The sequence below is a fragment of the Drosophila obscura genome, unplaced genomic scaffold (genome assembly GCF_018151105.1).
Source record: "Drosophila obscura isolate BZ-5 IFL unplaced genomic scaffold, ASM1815110v1 contig_179, whole genome shotgun sequence".
Taxonomy (NCBI): domain Eukaryota; kingdom Metazoa; phylum Arthropoda; class Insecta; order Diptera; family Drosophilidae; genus Drosophila; species Drosophila obscura.
In genome coordinates, this window is record NW_024542766.1 from 553,796 (window position 1) to 574,514 (window position 20,719).

At 44.7% G+C, this 20,719-nt stretch overlaps 1 protein-coding gene across 18 annotated transcripts in view; it reads left to right on the forward strand.

The window, feature by feature from the left end:
• The first annotated feature begins 809 nt into the window (after window positions 1–809).
• Window positions 810–20,719, forward strand: part of LOC111072511 (neuronal acetylcholine receptor subunit alpha-7) — an 87,959-nt gene continuing 68,049 nt past the window's right edge. For all 18 annotated transcript variants that reach the window (XM_041592373.1, XM_041592374.1, XM_041592382.1 and 15 more), the window contains exons 1-2: window positions 810–1,127; window positions 7,724–8,736. In XM_041592373.1, the coding sequence (XP_041448307.1) occupies window positions 8,670–8,736 (67 nt within the window). In that variant the 5' untranslated portion in view covers window positions 810–1,127; window positions 7,724–8,669. The remainder of the gene's footprint in view (window positions 1,128–7,723; window positions 8,737–20,719) is intronic.

Genomic DNA, 20,719 nt, shown 5'->3' on the forward strand with positions numbered 1-20,719 from the left:
TCTTTTGTTTTGATGGAGGACACGAGATGACTGGCTGAGAAATCAATCAAAGGAAAACTGGAAACTCCTCTGACAGATTGATTGAGTCTCTCCAGCAGAGGTGATGCATCGATGATATACAGTCCATTCCCAACTCGCTTCTCACTTAATATTCGAGTAAACATTTAACTAAATAAATATTCACACTTTCACTCTCTCTCTCTTTCTCTCTTCCTGTCTCTCTCTTTCTCACATCCGTAATACAGATAAAATTCAATTTAAACACCACTTTTTTTTCTTTCTTTCATTAAATAAATGCAATATGCAAATATTTAAACAAAAAACCACACAGAAAAAATGATTAAAAAAAGCAAATAAATAACGAACGAGAGGAAGCCACCAGCAACAAAAATGTGTTCATAATTATAAAAGAATTAATTAAACAAAAAAAGAGGCGAGAAAAGCTTAAAGTTTAAATTAATTATGCTAAACAGAAACTCAAATCATCTGTATCTGCATCTGCATCTCTACTCTTGCATCCATGTGTCTGCATCTGCACCTGCACCTGCATCCGTATCTCCATCCTTGCTGCTGAATGCCCAATGAGAAGAAGCCCAAAAAGAAAAATGCCAGCTCAAAATCAATACATCATTCGATCAGCAATCCAAATCCAGCAAGCAATCAATCCAGCAATTCCATCATCAATTGCCACTGCCATCAATCCATCAGAAGACGACAAAAAAGAAAACTAAAAATTAAATGCACTCAGATAAAATCCAACCAGCAACTAAATTAAAAACAATTTTTAATTAAAACAAATATAAAAATTACCTAAACCAAAAAACACAAAGAGGAGGCTAAAGAGGAGCCACACAAACAAACAAAACAAAAAAGAGCAATTAAATCTTTCCATTAATTATGGAACATTCATCAACATTTTTGTTGTGTTTGTTCCATCTTCAAAACGAAAAGGTAGCCGACTGTTTCCAGCTGCTGTCATCAGAGGAACAACGCCGACTGAGAAAATCTACAACTAAATTTACAACAAATTCAACCACAAGACCAACAGTAACCAGAAAAGCGAACCAGAAGATACAGCATCCACGACAGCAGCAACCTCAACTTCAACTCTACAACAAAATTGCTGGGTAAGTGGAAACAAAACGGAATGGACGACGAGGAAGGGAATGATGGAAATGGGAACATAAAAAATATATACAGAATTGAAGAAAGGGAAACAGAACGAAATGAAGAATAAATTAGAAAATGGAAATGGAACAGATCAGACTGGCAAGGAATGTTAGGGGGGAAGGAAGGAGCGGAGAAGAAACAGAACGTAACGAATCGAGACGAAACGAAACGAAATGCACCATAAATAGAGCGAATTAGAAAATGCTGAAATTAAATTTCCACACAATTTTCTGTCTAGTCAAGTCAAACATGAGTCGAATCAACGCAGGATATGTAGGCAACAAAAAAAAATAAGGTATAAATAGAAGGATTTATGACTCCGGGTTAGCCATAACGAATCGGGAATACCCTTGCTCTTGCTGGAAAAGAGCCCTGCAGGACAGGAAGCGGAAAGAGAAGCAGAGGTTTAGGGACACACAAATAAATGGAAACTGAGAAACAGAAAGAGAAATGCCAGGACGTAGTTAAGTAGGTGAGAGGCGGAGGATGGTCGACAGGATATCAAACAAGCAAAAAAGGAATGAAAACTTAAATAAAGAAGGTAAAAAAGTAGTAGGATGCCTGATAAGGGCACAAGATAATCAGAAAGTAAGTCCAATGAAAAGGAAATACAATTTGAATTAAAGATAAACCCAATTAAAGTGCTTTTAAATCTAGAATGTTAATGAAACTTTAAGTCCTTAAAAAGACTATATTTATTTATGATTTTTTTGCATCCACAGAATACGACCGAGAACCGAGACCGAGACCATTTTCTCATGGAGTAACGAGCTCTGTAATCGTGTCGTTATGCCACAACTGCACTTTTGTTAGGGCATTGGACATCACACTTGTCAGAGCGACGCGTCGGGCAACCAGCAATCAAATAGTGTTGAGCTCAGCGCTGTTCAGAGCGGGTTGGAAAAAAGCATAGGAATATTCAAAATGGCATAAAGGCAGCTCCATAAAAGACTGCAAATAGTCCCCAACGCAATCGCAGTTTGGAGGCAGCCGTAGTCCTACCCAAACCCCTTCTTCTTGTCGGACATTGGTTGCTGTTGGTTGTGTTATGAATTTCATATTACACACAGGAAAATCCAATAAAAATCACCGAAAGCAATTTTCGTTGGCCGGCCATGTCCTTCCCTCCCTTCCTCCCGCATAAAGACGTTTTTGAAATTCCTCCCTGAATATTTACTGTTTTTTGCTGACCAAAAATTTTGTTGTATTCACTCTCCCTTTCTATTCTTTTTTTTTGGCAGCAATTTCCAGTGTCCAGCGGATGCGGAACACGATGCATTTTGTAGCGTTTTAAGCCCCCATCAGTTTTTTTTCTTGCTGGCTGTCACCCCTGGATGTTGCTGTCGCATTGCGCTTCTGAAAGCTGAAAGTTGCTTAATTTGATTTTAATTCTCTGGCATTGGGACTGAGACTGGGAGCACACCATTAATTGGCAACAGGACACCCAAAACTTTACGGAAAGGGAAATTACGAATACGAATTGAAATTTGCCAGCTCAGCATCAATTAAAAATGCAGCACAACTTTTTCGATGGGATGAGTCTTTGCGTTTCTGTTTGATGGTGGTTCTGTTCTTAAATTTTTGGTATTTGGGCGGAAGTTGTTGAAGTTTCTATCGGAACGAAATTCCCACGATCTTTGGCAATTTTTGTGGTGCACTTTTTGAACAGAATTTGATTGCCAAAAACTGCGAAATGCGAACTGAGAATCCGTGGTCTGTGGCCTCTTGCCTCGGGGGCTGGGCCGGACGATGGAGGTTTGCCATTTCGGCCGAAAAGTTCATTTCCCCAGTTGTCAACATTTTATAATAGTTTTCCCTTCCATCGATTCACCCGTTGCAGTCCCTTCTCATTTGTTTGATGTATTTCCTGCTTTCCATTTTCATCAGCTCTCCCTCGATGTCCTCTCTGGATGGATACTGAAAACTGGGATTTCAGTTGGTTTATTTCATTGCAACCGAACTGTCGTATGCAAATCTGCTTTGCTGATTAAACCTAAATAATGTTGGGTCTTTCTTTTGCTGCTCCCCCCGAGACTCCCCCGAGATCCGCACACATCTCCCATCTTCCATCTGTCGTCTTGGGAGTCCGGCCACTGCATCCATGTCTTTGTCTTGTCTGTCTGTCGCTTTGAAAGATGGCCAAGACTCTGCAAGGGGATCTCTCTATCTCTTCCTTGAAGTTGAATAACTTTTTAATGGAGTTGGAGCTGCCATAGCTACATATACATCCAGTAAGTTATTTTTTTTCTCAGATTAGGAGTAGCAGTTCCCCCTGAAATAATGTTTATTAAATTCCTTTCTGCTCAATAGTTTCCTCTTCAGTAGTTTTTGTGTGCCTTTAGAGGGCATCAAACTTTCGTATTCTCATGTCTTCCATCCGTTGCCTGTTTGTTGTTGCTTCCCCGCATTTTCTCATTTTTCTTTCTGGGAAAATCTGAGACAATTTCCAACTTATAAGAGGCCGCCTGCCTCCATTTGTATAATGGGCACAGAGTCCTGCATCCTGCAGCAGTAGCAGTAGCAGCCACAGCAACAGCTTCCGTTTGCCGTGTCCTGGCGGCCACTTGTTGTTGCACACACACACACAGCTATTCTCTTTTTTTTGTCAGGATGCCTTTGCTGTGTTTCCTTTTAGCCTGCTGTCTGCTGCACGAACTACAACATTTCCAATTTAATTTCTCTCTTTCTGCATCAGTGTGTGGGTGTCCTGGAGTGTTCTGATGTGTCCTGGTGGGTAACTCTCGGCTGGGGGCTGGTCGCCATTGTCTTTGCTTTGTTTGCTGTGCCATTTCCCGTTTTCCGCCATGAAATTAACTTCTCTCTCTATCCCTCCCTCTCTGGGTATAAATTTCCCTTCTCTATCTTTTCCTAAAATAGATTATAGTTAAATATTTTTTGGTCGCAATTTTAATTAAAATACGCCAATCGCTATTAAATTATTTCTAATGTCAGCTGCTCATCATCATCAGCATCATCGTTATCATGCAGATGCATCTGCATCCGCATCTCTATTCTCCCCCATCAGCAACGCCATCCTCATCATTATCGATGCGATGTCTGACCCAGTTGGTATGGATGTGGTGGATGAGCAACAGACAGGCGTCTCTCTGAAACCGAGGCTGGAGATGAGTGCGTGACAACTTATGCGATCACGTGGCTGTAGCGTAGGAAATAGAATAGCGTCAAATATCATTAATCTTAATATCTGTTAGTGGACTTGCCTCTGCCTGAATCATCATTTCATTGTGTCTTTCAGTCTTGCAAACCAAGGATTTATCTCGTGATTTGTGATCCCGTTCGCACTAGTCCATCTCCATCGACCAGCAGCCACACAACAAATAAGCCATACTCTCTGTCTCCATCTATGATTCTCGTCCCTCTCCCTGACTTTGCTTCCTGTCTTCCTGCACTTTTCTGCATTTCCCTTGGCGTTTGTGCTGTTGTTGTAATTACATAGCACTTGTTGTTTTGGCTTTGTGCTAACAAAAGCTTTGACTCCCAGCCACTCCACTACCTGCCACTCCCTACTCCCAAAGCTCCCTAGCATTGATGCTGCGCTGCCTCTGCCTCAAAGAGGGACACCAATAACCGCACTCGAAAGCCTGCTTGCTGCCGCACAAAAGTATTCACCAGTATTTGGCCGAAATGACTTTTGAACCTCCCGCCGTTCATCGATGGGCAATATTTGTGCACCAGGGGTGCTTGAGTGCTGGGGGACTGTGTGTGAGTGTGTGTGAGTGCATTGAATTTTTGTGTTTATCGGCAGTTTTCCGAATGCATGACTGAATGAATATCGACTGAATGGAAGGCCAAGAGGAGAGCCTGCTCTTCTGTGTCCGTGTCTGTCTGCCTGCCTGCCATATCGAAAACACTCAAAACTTCTGAATTGAAAGCTCATTTTACATGCAGTTTTAGTTTGATTGGCTCTCGAATCGCACTTTGCCGCCTGATTAGCAGGGAATCGTGGCAGGAATCATCATTGGGGGCAGGAATCTGTTCCCATTGTTAGGATCTGCTCTAATTCAACTCGAAATCTTCCTCCCCAGAGCATAATTTGCTGGCAGCTAAAGCAAATTTGCTGAGCCATCTCCACGGATCTCTCCATGTGTGCCGCTGGAGAGTTCAATTATGAACAGACGACCGCAAAAAGTTGAAACCTCAAAGCGGATATTGTGGGCCACTTACCACACGGGAGTGGTGTGTGTGTGTGGCAGCCGTGGCAGGTAATTTGAGGCCGTGCAGTATGTTAAAAAAAAGGCAGCAGGCAGCCAGGCAGCCAGGCAGCAGCCACAGGGGAGCCCAAGAACGAGTCCCGAACCAGAGGCAATTTTTTGCGCGTTTTTTGTCGCGCCTAAGCGGTTGCATGTTTAACCCGTCGCCAGGAGATGGATTGAAGAACAGGGGGGTGACTGCTGCTTGGGTGCTTGCACTTACACTTTCCAATTTCAAGGCTCATTGTGTATGTGGGAGATTGCCTCAACCCCGGCCACATCTACTGCCTGCCACATCATTGGCGAAGCATTAAATTGACTTTGAAACTTTTTACCTGCCAGCTTTGTGCCACTCGCATACACACAAACATACTATATAGCCAGCAACTTGGAACGAACTGAAACTAAACTTGAAATTAATTAACCGCGACAAGGGCCAAGGGTTCATGCTCGTTTTCGTTCTTTCGTTCGAAGAACGTACCAAGAACCCTAGCGCTTGACTTTGCCTTTGGGCACTTATAGATACATACTCACACACACCCACACAGCCACACACCAACACACAGAAAGAACATAACTCATAAAACCTCTAATTACACAAACAGCTGACGCTGCCAAAAGATACTTCTAGAGAAACAGAGAAAAACACAAAGAGAGAGGTGGAGAGTAAGAGGCAGAGAGGAGGAGGAGAAGGAGTCGGAAGCACTCCTGTCCCTTTGGGGCAGTTTTTGAAAGTAGCTTCTCTCTTTCTTTCTTTCTCTGTCTGTGGCTCCACTCGGTAATCAAATAAGTTGAATATTCTAATTTTCCATCATAATTAATGCTCTTTTAAGCCCCCTACTACCCCCAACCACCCTCTCAGACTTAGTTGATCCCTCAGATGACATGGTCTATGCTCTCCTCTCTCTCTTTCTCCCTAGCTGACTGTCTCTGTCCCTCTGTCTCTCTTTCTCTCTATGTGCCTCCCGTTGTGGCTATCGAGCACGTGTAAATTATTGTGGGTTTCTGTGGCTGTGATGCCCAACGCCTGAAAGACATGCTGCAATACTTTTACTAGGTACTCTGTAGCATTTCAGGGTATGTTGTGTACTCCACGAAATCAGGTAGAAAGGAAGGCATTCCCAAAAGACTGTATGAATCTAAGGCTCAAATATTTCTAGACATCTTTTTAAATCTGAATCTTGAAGAAAAGCTTTGGTGTCGGCTATAGGCTACCCGTTTCCATTGCTTTGTCTCTGAGAGTAGCGGGTACTCCCAGCGTCGAAATACTCGATCCTCTGGGCATTTCTACTGGCATTCGCTGCTGTTTTGTTGCTTGGCAGCATCGTTGGCGCTCTTGCCACCCGCCACACGCAGCCATGCCGCCGCCGCATGTATTTCAATTACTGCATTTCCCTGCCTCTCCAGAACCTCCTCCAGAACATAACCCCTCTCTTGCCTAGCCTGGCCCCAGCCCCAGCCCCAGTCGTAGCCACTGTTTTAATTTGCGCTTCGCTTGCTTTTGTTATTTTTTCTGCTTCTGCATCGCATTTTTTTGATGCCCTTCAAGGGCAGAGAGTAGGGAGTATGTCCTTTTGTCTGTTTCAAATGGATATGTAAGGGTATCAAAAGCATCGACTCTCTCTTTTTTCTTGGTCTTTGCTTTGTGTGGCTGTTGTTTTTCTGCGCCTCGCGTTTTTACGCAAATTCATTGTTTTAATTTACTCAAGTTTGTTGACCGAAAACAAAAACTAATCAATGGATGCTCTGCTACCAGTGGCAGGCCTCCCGTGGTTCGGGGTTCGCTGGGGGGACTCATTGGGTCCAGAGGTGGAGCCTACAAGGTGACAAAGCATCGACGCCTCCTTCCCCGCACACAGAAACTGGGCTATAGAACAAAAAAGAAAAAAAAACACCACTTAATGGGGTTAACAGAATATATTTTTTAATTAAACATTAAGTTTGCCCAACTTTTTGCTGTTTCTCTGTTGTCTGTTTTTTTATGGTTCTTTCTGGCTTTAGTTCCTCTGTTTTTCGAGTATTTTGTGGCACTTTTCTTTGCGGTTCCTTTTAAGCAGTCCGCTAAGTTGTGGCCGAAAGGATTTGCCATCAAAGGGCCAGGACTAAGATTCTGTGTATCCACGAAAACCTCTAATACTGAGAGAGAGTTAATGAATAGAGAGGGGAATGCAAATATTCAGAAAAATGTTGAGAGTGTCTAATAAGCTTTTAGTATTTTTTTTTAGGAAAGTAGAATGAAGGGTATCGTAAAGATTAACCGATTTGAGCGATAAAATAAGTAGAAATCAATTTCTATATATATTAAATTCTATAAATTTTGACCTCTTTTTTACCATTTACAGCTAAAAACTTAAAAAACTGAACGAAACAACGATACTAAACTGAACTTAATAAGTAAATAAAAAGGAAAGGATAATTTTCAACAAGAAAGAACAACCACAACTGCTACCTACGGTTTCTCAAGCTTCAAAAACAAACAAAAAATTAATAAAATACCATAAAATAAAGGGAAAAAAACAAGTGCAAATTATGTAAATTATAGAAAAAAGCAAATACGCTAAGCGAAACGGAAGAAAAGCAAAAGCAAACGAAAGAGCATTTGTTAAATAGGAGCGGCAGCAAACAGAGAGAGAGAGAGAAAAATATTCACAAAAAGATCTGTGACCAGGCAAACCGGAAATTAAATCTGCAACGTTTCTGCCCCGAAAAGACCAGGAGACCCAAGACCCGAGACCTCAGACCCCAGACCCCCAAAAGGAATAGGAAGCCGCAGCAGCCGCAACCGCAGTAAAATCCGAGTCGAGCAAACGGAACACGCGTGCCAAATATTTGTTTAAAAATAGGAGAATAAAATAACAATCAAAGCAGGGGAGAGAAGACCATCCCAGAGAATTGAGAAATTCATTCGGGAGGAGACCGAGCAAATAGTAGGACTCGTTTCATGAGCGCTGCAGCACGCACAGAGAGCAGGGAAGGGCCACAGACTGTCTTCACCGGCGGCCATTGTTGACACTATCTTTGAACTCTGATCCTCCCTCCGCTGGTGCGTCTCTGGTCCAAGCTCCAGCTCTTTGTCTCCAGCTGTCGCTTTTGTGCTAATCATCGCGGACACAGCGAACGACGACTGCCTGAAAGGAGGTGACGGAGGGGAAGCCCTGGCCAACTATTTAACCAAGGTGACGAGGCAAGGATTGCTAGTCCCAGAGGAGGAGAAGCAGCAGCAGCAGGCAGTCGGAGGTCAGGCAGCTATTCAACCCAAGAGGCAAGCGAAAACAGCAAACCAAGGACATGGACTCCTCGCTGCCGTCGTCTCTGTCGCTGTTTGTCCTGTTGATCTTTCTGGCGATAATTAAAGGTGAGTGTGACACTCCTTGCACCTGTAAGGACACCCTATCCTACACCTTTGTTTATCTTTCATCCGAGAGTCAGAATAACTTTCCGTTTTTTGATTAAATTGCCTGGAGAAACTGCCAGTAGTGGCGTTCAATGGGTGGGAAAATTGTTGCACTTTTCACACCACCTTCAGTTGAATTCCTCCAGTTCATCTTCCATCAACTAGTCCTAGAACTAGAAGAAACCCTTTCCCCCCGCCGCAGACGAGCATTTGCGTTAACAAGTACTTGGGGTTTTCCGCTTTGCCCGCTAAGAGCGGGGAAATGCTGCTGCAAACAACTCCCCGGTCTCATGTCCCACTATCAATTTCAAATGCGAAATCTTTTCCTATACCCCTCTTCATATACGCATAAATCTTTCCTTGCAAGGTGACACTCCATGGCCCTGCGACCCTCTCTAACATTATTCAATTCCGCATCCGATTTTTCAATTTCCTTGCGAGCATTTTCATGGCGCTTTAAGCAGGCGCTGGCTCTGCTGCAAATAAAACGCCACAAAAAATGTAAAAAAGTCAAAGCCAAAAAGCACACACACTCCTTTATTCAAATATACGTGTATATATCTATGTATATCTTATGTGTTGTAGAGGAGTATGGGTATGGGTGTGCGGGTACATTCGGGAAATTCCCACGCGAAGCGGACCATAAATTCACATGGAGATCGCCCAGAGCCAAACTTGGCCATATTTTTAGTTTTCACTGCTCGCTGAGCTGCTCGGCAATTGCCAGGAAAAGCGAGCGGAAAAAAGTTGGAAAAACAAAGATGGAGAATAGACCCAGACAGACAGAAAGAGACTGGAGACGTGAGAGAAGGAGAGACAGAGAAGGGGCAAGCAATGAGACATATATTCAAGTAGAAAAAATACAATTGTCATACGGAGGACGACGGAGGAGCCCCAGGAGGCCGCACTTCAAATCCGCCATCCGCTCCCCAGAGGGGACTACCGCCTTCACTCCCTGAGAAGAAGGGAACAAACACATGCGTTTCCTTCACTTCTCCCACTTTATCTAGTGTATTCGTATTCTGTGTTCTGTCCTTTTTTTAAGTTGCATCGAGAGTTGAAAAGTTTTCTTTCTTTTTTTTGTGTACTCGTATTGTACGCCGTGGCGGGGCTTTGGCAAAATGAAGTCTCATGTGCCCACTGTTGACAAAAATAACAAGCTGCGGCATGGCACGGCGCGCATCTCTGTTCGAGTCAATTCTCTCACCGGCTCTCGCTGCCAAGTGTTTCCACTTGAAGGCGACAGTAGGGATGCTCATGGAAAATGGTGAGAATGGTGGGAATACAATCCTTATTCCTTTCTTCCTTGGAAATAGCTTCCTCTAAATCTATCTAATGTCCCACAAATGTAAAAATTCGTTGTTTCTTTGGGAAACTGACTGTAAATGATAAATATTTAATTCTTCACACTTGAAAAAGCTAAGCAACAACAATTTTGAAAATCAACTTCCTGCTTAAATTGGCTTTCCACATCCTTGATTTTGCATTATCCTCCCAATATAAACAGCCTCTCTGCTTACACACACTTGTACTTATTATGTTGAGGAGTTTCTGGGGAAACAATAAAAGTTTAATTCTTATCGACGAACCAATCAATTAATCCTAATTGCTTCCTCTCTGCCTTTCCGTCTGTGAGATGCTGGCCAGTGGAAACGCATTCAAAATGTCTGCTTCTCCTGCCTGTCTGCCCTTCTCCCCCTTGTTTTCTTTGTGACCCGTGTGAGAGGTCCCGGCCTGGGAATGGGTCTGGTTCTTGTCCTGCTCCTGACTGAGCCCATTGTCTTCTTGTCGCTGAAAAGTTATTACTTAAGCATCGCTGAGGGAGTTGACGAGAAAATCTTTGACTTTGTCCTGACCTGTGCTCTGTACTCCCTCCCCTCTGCTCTGTGTTCCATGTATCCCCCTCTCTCCCCTTTGGTTTCCGTTTCTGAATCTCCGACAGAGACTAATGAAGACACAGCAATCGCATCGGTCGTCGGATTGGGTTTCGCTTGGCGGCCAAAGACAAATATTTTCAATAAGCTGCCTCATCGCAACGATATCAAAGTGTGCACTGATTGGAAAATCAGCAGTTGGGAAATTGCCGAACGAATGCAGAGTACTGGCAGAGCAGAGCGGAGCGGAGGGATACAGCCAGAATACAATAATTCAGCATTCAATGTTGAACGTGGAGTACCTATTAATCCGCACAGAATAAGGGTATATTGTATTTCTGGGGATTTAGGGATCGGAATAGGGACTTTTCCTTGCACTTAACACTAAAATACATCTGATTAGTGGGTATCGTGTAGTCGTTGTATTTTTGATGGCTCTCCTCTGTTTGGCATTCGGCAAACACATAAATTGTGCGGCATTTCGGGTCCTGTCCTGACTGCAGCACCTTGACACTGTCATGCGTTGGCATTGCGTTGCGGGACTGGAGATTGCTCGTGCTCCCTCCTGCTGCTGTCGTCTGTGTGCTTATATATGACCGGGTCATATATTTTGTTTTAAGACATTTTACGCATTTTCGTACATTTAAATGACATACATTTCTATTGGATTTGCGTGGCAAAGCCACGAGTTCATTCTTTCAGCTTTAATTTACATTCATTTTCCCACAGGCCCAAGAAAGAGGAGCCTTGCTTGGCTGTAATATGTTTGTTAATATCCCTGATAATATCCTGGAAGAGAACTGCCCAACGCAATGGGGGAAACTTCCTCCTGCTTTCTGGCCTAAGCCCAACTTTTAAACTTTATACTCGTCCTCGTCCTTTGCTCTATCTCTCTCTCTCTGTGTGGCAGGTAAAGCGGATAACCCACACCAGACTCTGCCTTTGCCACCGACTGCGACTGTGACTTTGGCTCCGGTTAGAGCTTCCGGCTCGGTTGCGTTCTCCATTCTCCGTTCCGTTCCGTTCAGTTCAGTTCGGTTCTCCCCGCTTAGTGCTCGCGGGAGGAAGTTTCAAGGTTGTGTCGCAGTTGGAGCAGGACGAAAGTGGAGCAAGTTGCAGTGCAAGGAAAACAAGTTTTAGTTACGCGCTGTGCACTTCCGTGGCGCCACCGACAAGGGATAACCTTGTCCCAGCATTGCACCCACCCAGTAATAGTGATGGGAGCGTGCACATCCATTCGTGAGTCTCATTGCCACCTTCCAGGAGCTAGAGATGAGAGCGTTACATTCCCCCGGATGGGTCGGGGGATATGTTTAATCCCCGAGCTGCTCTAAATCCGCGCCTACCCTTGGGGGCACCTGTAGGCATATTCTAGCCAGCATCGGCCCCGGTCTCCGGCTCCCAGTTCCGCCTCATTGTCATCCTTGAATGACTCAGCGATGCCGCCACAAAAGTTTGCAAATAAGTATCTTTTATACGGCCAATCCCAGTGCCTCCTCCAAGCCCAGCCACCCCCTTTGACTCGTAAAAAATACACACACACACACACACATAAGAGAGTGTGAGAGGGAGATAGAACTTAGTGCTTTCGCCTAAATAACCGTAAACAGCACTGGTGGGCCCCCAGACAACGATAGGGAGTGAAGAGAGGGAGGGGAGAGTGGAGAGTAGAGAACAGAGAAGAAACAAAAACTTGATAAGCATAAATTTGCTGTAATTTAACGCATTCAATTACAAAAAAAAAGAAGATGCTGAAAACAAAAAGCAAGACAGAATAAAATAAGGAAGGAAGAGCAGGGGAAAGGGCACACAGCGGAGGTGGTTTTGGTATGGTGGGAACGGAAATAGCAGGGGGAGAGACAGGGAAAAGTACCCTGCAAGCTGCGCGACTTACTTAAAAATGTCATAAAAACGAAACAAGTATCAAGAGGGTGGACGAAACAGTGGGAGAGGGGGAGAGACACACACCTCACCTTTCTCCACTTACACCCCTCCCGCGTCTTACCTTTCCTTCGCTCCATTTCTCGAATGTAAATTTCAGTTTACGATTTCGTATTCCATTCTGATCCGAAATTACCTTTAAAAGGCATTGGCATTTGCAATCAGATGCGTTAGATCTTGTTTTAGTTCAAGCTTTTATTAAAACTTGTACGAAACTAATGATTACGGTTATGGGGGAAAACAGAAGACTGAACCTCTAAGTCTTGGATTAGCCATAACCATCCTATCTGCTTAATATAAATAAATTTCTTAAATATTCAGATATTCCAGCATTTTTTTTTTTTTATGGCCAAACCGCAATTAATGGCCATTTCCAATTAACGGTAATTTCATTTTTACGGCCAAACGCACGTCCCTCTTTGAGCAGAAACAAAGGTTTTCTATTAAATTTTAATCTATAAATAATAACGAACAGTAGATAAAAGAAGGTTATTGAATGTAAAACGAATATGCGAAACTTATGAATACTTTAAAACGAGAGGTTTTTTTGTATTAAGTTATCTGAAGTGTTCGAGTATCCTTAATTTTAAATGATACTTGTCAAGAAAATATTTTCAGAAAATGCTTTCTGTCCGCACATGCTGTGCCAAGAGCATGCTCCAAAAGGTTAACCGAAACCACGAAAACCGCTTAATAATGACAATAATGATCCCTGAAATAGTACCCTCTCCATAACATCCGTATCCCGGGCGCACAGCCCAAAGTATCTCTTAGTAAATACATCCGCTGATGGAGCAGTTCTACGACGAAGTAGGGGCCAGATATGAAGAGTGTTTCTGCGGCTGTTTGCCAGACACTTCAATGCCCCAATCCCTCAATACTCTTATCCGAACTCCCGTGCACTAAAAGCTGTTGGGCGAAGGAGCGTTTAAAAAAAAGAAAAGAGGAGGAAAAGAGAAGAGTTGGCCCGTTTTGGCGGCACCTAAGCGCGATGCCCTATAAAAGGTAAAAAATAATTGTGCCCATGGCGACTGCAAAACGAATTACAAACAGGCAGAGCAGCAGCCCGAGGGTTCAGAGCAGGGGCGCCCTAATGTATGCAATGGCAATGGCAGCAACAGCCAGCAGTGGCAGCCACTACGAGTGTCGGAACGGCAGCCAAAATGAAAGTGAATGTACAACAGAGATATGTATGTATGTATGTATGGCAGGGGCCAGAGACTGTGGGACTGTGCCAACCCAATTGACTGACTTGGCTTGTCTCTAGTTTTACCAGCAAGAGGCACACCGAAACCCACCACCCCACACCCACCATACCCCAAAGCGTGTCTGTCGGAAAAACAGACAGAAAGAAAAACATGCAAATTTCGCCAGGCTGGCTGGCTGTGTGCAGGAGGAGGAGGCCCACAGTGAATTTTACTTTGTTGTGCGTCGAGATATTTGCATAGCGCCACGCTAGGGCGCCTGTTCACGAGTTCTCATCCAGAGTCCTGGATCCTGGGTCCTGAATGCTGTCTCCATGGTGACATTAACAACGTAGAGCGTGTGCCGAGGTTTTGGGGGCCAGTGGCAGTGTGGCAGGTGAGAGCACCACTCTGAGGCTCCCTTGAGCCCCAATTTGAGTTGAGTTATTTCGCCATATAATGAATTAAAATCTGGAATTGAGATTCGTTTCGCATCCAGTTTCCCTTTTCATGGATATTCGGGGATGCGCATGTTTATTCCCGGTTCTTTTGACGCTCAATTCCAGGAGAGAGCACCACAGAAGAGAGAGACATCGAGCGTCCTGAGAGAGAGACAGAGAGAGAGAGAGAGAGAGAGAGAGTCGAATGCGTGGGTGCGTATCTCTTTCACTCAAAGTTCAAGTCCTGTTCTGGCGAGTTTCATTCAATAGATTTTCTCATACATATATGTATATGTATATGTACATACATTTGTACATACATACATATATACCAATCAGTGTGTATGCTATATGTGCGAGTACATTCCTTTGTTTTCCGAGTATGGGTAGACAGCATCAAGTGTGTGTATTTTCTTTTTGCTCTCATAATTGACAGACAGTTGAATTTTTTATGCGCCTCATGTCTGGTGGTCTGTGGGAGGGAGGCAGGTAGAGGGGACTTTCCCATTTCCACTCACATTAGCTGCTGTCAACAGTTGCTAGAGAAACTGCAGTCCGTAAAGTGCGTTACTGTGTTTGGGGCCCCAACCGTTTAATTGAGACCAAAACGGCAGCGTTTTAATTAAGAAATATGCACACAGACAGCAGTAGCGGTAAATTCCGAGGCAGTGGCAGAGGCCGATTCAGAGGCAGGGGTTAGAGATCGGGATTCCTCGTGCAATTGTCATGGCGTCCCGCAAGCATGTCAAGGATGTCGACGCCATCTCGTCGTCGCTTGTCCTCAGCTTGTTATTGCAGGTGCATATCCCTCCACATGCCACACCATACACCACAGCACACCTCAAACCCATGCGACGCGTCCTTCAACCTGGTAACCTCCTAACCAACCTAAAAGCGAAATGGCGTTTGTCGAATCAGCCGCTCGTTAGTCAGGAGGGGGAATCCCGGCAGCTGGTAGCAGCCGCATCTGCAGCAGCAGCTTAGAGGAGCATCATCTAATCGACATGGCAGCGGCGCCGTTGCCGTTGCCGCCACCGACATCCTTCTGACTAAGTGCCAAACAATGAGCAGTGCCTCCGCCGTCTCTGTCTCCGACCCCGCCTCTGTCTCGGTCGCCTGTTTGCTATTCATGTGGGGCCCTGGGCTATGGTTATGAGCGACAACTGCGATGATGGGGCTGCCCAAAATGTTGATCGCTCAACCACTAAGTGAAATGTGTGCTCAAGGGGCTCCCTCCTCAGCTGATGCTCGATTCTCAGGTTACAGTGTGAAGCATAGGAGATGAGAGTAAGAAAGAAAGAAGGCTTCGGGCAGGTCAAGTTTTAACAGAATCGAACCCTTTCTTTAGGGGTTTCCATTTTTAATGATTGGTAGATCGGTAGATGTGTATCCCACATCTGTTTTCCATATCATTACTGATTTTTTGTTGTCCCTGACTTTGGCTATGAATCAAGAAAAAAACCTCGTATATCTATAATATTTTGTATTGGTCTTACACTGAATTTAGATTTGTGGCTTGATTTATGATAGTGCCTTTCCCTCTGCCACTTCTGTCCTGTCAGTCTCCTACCTTGTTCTTCTGGCAATAGAAAGCGACAATGTCCATTAACAAAATAGACGTAGAACACGAAATGGAATCCCACTCGAACCCGCCCCACTGAATCTGTGGCTCCTTTGCACTCGTTGCATGCATGTGTTGCTCTGCGGCGCACCTTGGCCCCTTAATGTATGCAATAAAGCTCAAGTGTAGACCGTCCTTATCCCCATCCCACCCCATCCCATCGCCTAATCCTCCTCTTCTGCTGCTGCTCGCTGGCTTTCGGTGTGGGGCACACGGCTAAACTCGTCGTTGTAGCTGGGTCCCACAGCTAACCTTCACTTTCACTCACACTCGTGTGCGTTTGCCGTGCCCCTGTGCCCGTGCCCCCTGTTCTGTGTGCTGCGTGCGTGTGGCACATTGTTGCATTTCACGTACGGACGGGGGTACTATATTGCATTGTTGTTTCACCTTCTTCTGCATCTGTAACACCCCTCAACGTGTCTCTCCCTCTCTCTCTCTCGCTCTCTCTCTCTCTCTCTCTCTCTCTCTCTGACTCTGACAAAGCTGTTGCAATGTGAAAAATGCTGCTGTTGAAAAGTCCTTGTTGTAATTACATTTTGTTTTACTCGTGTTGAGGTTTTTTGTACTCTCACGACGACCTTTTTTATTTCTCCCTCACTCTCTTTCTCTCTCTCCTAGTCTTTGTTTCTCTTAGTTGCAGGGTATGTTCAATGGAAACATAAGGTCACTATTTGGCCACCCCCCCAATTCTTTCAGTTCGGAACTATGCGCTGATACATTCTTTTGCTTTGTGCCTTACCTTCTTTTTAATATGCTTTGCTTAGTTGTTTATGCAAGCGGTCGTGAGGCGGGGGAGGCACAGAGATGGGGATGGAGGCGACACTGAGTTTGGGGATCCATGAAACTCATGCGTGATTTTTATTGTCGTGTTGTGTGCACATAAAATCATGTTTATGCATGTCCCATTCTCGTGCTGCCTCTCCCTCGTTACCACTCTGCTACTCTCTCTCTCTCCTATTCGCCTCCGTCCCACTCTCTCGCATGGATAGCAACAAGTTACAACAACTTACAACATGCCACGGCGATGGGATGCCATGTCAATGCCACGCCCCAAATGTGGCACTGTAAAATTGTAAACTTTATTGAATTTCTAGCATTTTATTGTGTGTAAAATTTATCGTTTCAATTATTCAGCAAAAAAGAGTACGAAAGAGATGGGTGCAGATATGTATTAGGAGAGAGAGAGAGAGACAGAAAGAGGACACATGCGAATACGAATACACATACTCGGACGAATCCGAATAATTTTGTATATTTTTACAAAGCGACAAGACCTTGACTGAATGAATGCTTGGGAAATGGGAGAGAATACGAGTGTACCGCATTGACTTTGACATTTATCGTCCAGGACGAGGAGAACCAGAACCCAGAACGAACCTCACGATTGTCCAAGGATTGGATTGGGTGGTTGGGTACTGAAGGGAGGTTCTGGCAGTGTCCTCTTCTGTGTGGGTTTCGTTGCGTTGCGTGTGGAATGAATACATATTGAGCAGGTGAAACGATACTGACAGATTGGAATTGATTGTTATCTACGATGAAACGAATGGGTCTGCCTCCTGCCTGCCTTCTCATTGCTTTCAGGGATTTACTGGATCAAAATAAAACGAAACGAAACGAATCGTAGCAGACGGTTCTTTAACAGCATTCAATCCATTAACAGTTGTCCCCAGTCTCCAGTTCTGCCCCGCTGTCATCCGCTGTTGTGTCTGCTAATTAACATTTAATTATAGTTCGAGCTTTCAGCGGGACGTATCGTACAGTGGCGCTCAAGCCGTGGACATGGAAGTGAACGTGGGAAATGGGTCAAGGTTGAATTGGGTCAATTACAGAAGCAGCTTCTCTTGAGTTGTTTGCTATTTTAAGTGTGTCTATCTGTTTCAGTCCCTCCCTCTTTCCTCAACTTTTACCTCTATCTCCTCTCCGCCTTTTAGTGGTGTGTCCTTCAGGTCCTGTGGGGGCAACGACAGTTAAAGTTGCAGTTGCATTTAACGTTAGCTTGTTAGCTTACAACTAAAAGCTTTTCACGACATTAAAGCCCACAGACAGCAGCAGCAGGAGAGAGAGAGAGAGAGGGAGAGGGAGAGGGAGAGTATGCCACGAATCTGAGTGCCTCGAAGAGAAAGTGAATTTAATGGCTGGAAAAATTAGTTATTTCTAAAGGGTTTATCCCTGGCCTAGGGATGCTTTTCTGCGGAATTGCTTTTCTATTTACCGAATATTTCTGCAATGTTTTGGAGGATTGCAGCTCCATTGGAATATCTATCCAATTTCAATCGGAAATCCAAGCAAAGAGAGATACACTTGAATTTTATTGCTGACTCTCCCCCTTCCCTCTCTCACTATCAATATTATGAGATTCCATTGCCTTCAACTATCACCACCGTTCAACGCTCTTTCTCCTTTCCTTCTTCTGGTGCTCTGCTCCTCTCCTCCCACGCATCCGTCAAACAATCTGATGACTGAATCTCTGAGCAAAGGAGAGGGAAAATATTGCAAATGTAATATGATTGGTGATGGTTGATGGTGTTGCTCATTCCGAAAGGGTGGGAGGGAGAAATGTGTGTTGAGGGGAATTGTGAGTGGTCGGGGGAAGGGAAGAGGAAAAGGCTGAGGCGGCTCGGCACACTGAACCATACACTCGACGTGCGATACCAAATAAAAAAGCAGAAATGAATGGAAATGTTTGAAGGTCGACGTGATGAGTACCCTAGAGTGGGCTTAAAGAAGGCGAATCCGTAAAGGATGAGACATGAAATATATGAGATATTTGAAGAGCAGGGAATACGGAATGAGTGTAAGAAAGAACAACAAAATGAGATTCCCAATTCCTACTTAATGATATTTCCCTTGCTCGTCGTCCTGGAAGTTCGATGCTACTTCCTTGTCCCACATGACAGGGTATCTCTCTCTCTCTCTCTCTCTCTCTCTCTCTCTCCCACTCTCTGCATCTCGGTGTGCTTCCAAATTGATTGTAAATGCCAGGGTAAGCCGATGGCGGCGGTTGAATGCCAGAATACTTTGTGCCTGCCGTCCATCCGTCCTTCCGCCCAACCCGCTCTCTCTTTCTCTTTCTCACTCTCAGTCTCAATGTCTGACTGCATGTGTGTGTATATGTCAATGTTTGTGTGCATGTGTTTGTTGGCAATTTCCGTTTCTACATTTCCGTTCGTTTTGTCACGTAGTTTATGAATGAATTTAACTGCCGTCGGTGCCGATGACGATGACGACGACGACGACGACGCGACGTCAACATGGAAGGATGAAACGGGGCTGATGAGCAGGAGGCGGAGAGGAGAGGAGACTGCCATAAAGCTTGTTGATATGTTTTAATGAGCACTTTTTACATGCACATGAATCGCTCTGCCACTGTCCCCCAATGGGTACTCCCAGCCATGCCACTCGCATGTGTTGCATGCTTACGAGTATATGCGAATGGCTGGCTAAAAAGCTTGCAGCCTGCCTGCCCAGCCAACTGAATGACACTCGTCGTATTTAAAGGCCGCCGCTCCCTGCCTCTTGTCCCTCTCAAATTGCTGGCTTGCAACTTAGGCTTTTGCTCACTTGACACCCGCCACGCCCCCATTCAGTGGCCCCTACCACGCCTCCCACGCTCATGACAAAAGACTTGGCCGAAAAAAAAAGTTTTTTAATTACATTTTTCATTTCCTCTTCGCGCCACATTACGTATACGCATATGTGTCCCGCCCGTTCGAATGTGATGGAGGGGGAGGAGAAGAGCGGTGTGGTTTGGTCGAGTGTTGGACTTGCGATAGGCCGCATATATTCTGACAGTTTTCACAGGCAATAAAAATTACCAAAAAAAAAAAAAGAAAGCTTTGCTTTATTGGCATTTGAACTGAAACTGAACTCTTTGCTGTAATATCCTTTACCGTATCCTGAGAGATTTCTCTGTGCCTGTGCTCCTCTGCTTCCCTGGAATGATTTAGCGATTGCCCTGTCACTCGTGCTCCTCTCCTCCTTCTGCTCCTGCCTTCCTGCCTGTTTGTTGTGGTCCCTTTGTACGTGTAGATGGCCAACTAGTTAGCCGGACTGTTTCGACAGCTTTTGGCCGTTCCTTGGACTACATACATACCTATATCTGAAGAAAAGGGGAGCGCGGAGAAGAAGTCTCTGCAGCAACAAAGCTGTCAATAACAAGTGTAGCCAATATGCTACTGAAGATGCTACCACAGATGGGGACCATAGTCGAGGGTAGATTTAGGAGTATTCACTCACAGCTAGATATCTTCATCTAGTAATCCCATTAACTCTCTTCCGATTCATTGTGAAACTTCTCGGACAACCCTCCCTGGACTTATTTTATGTTATGCTGCCGCACTTTGTTGCTGTTGTTGGTGGTGTTGTCGCTTTGTGGCCATGTCTCACGACTGCTCAGCCAAAAATCCATCGACAACTTGTTAGATGTTGGAGAAATGGCTGTGCGGCTTCCGTCTTTGGACCTTGGAGCCTGAGCGATAGAGAGAAATGGCCGGGATATATGGAGCGGCTAGTGGTGAAGATGGTCAGCCGCAAAACGATTTATGTTCAGAGAACACTGAGAGAAATATAAGGAAAGAATAAACTTATTGATGGTAGATTTCATTCTTAAGCAGCCCATTCCTTTCTCTCTGTGCATTCTGCTCAAGTTTACTCTGTTCTGTTCTGTGCTGTGCTGTTCTCGTCCGTGTCCTCGTGTGCCACTGCTGGACTGACTTAAGCTCAGGGATACACTCGGTTTGATTTCTCATTGGTCTTCGTCCAGTCGTGGCTTCACGTAGTCGAAGCTGGGCCAACGGCATTTTACTTATGAGTGTCATGCGTCGCAAATCTCTGCACAGCTCCCAAGATACATTGCCATGTACACAGATACAGCTACAAAAGAGC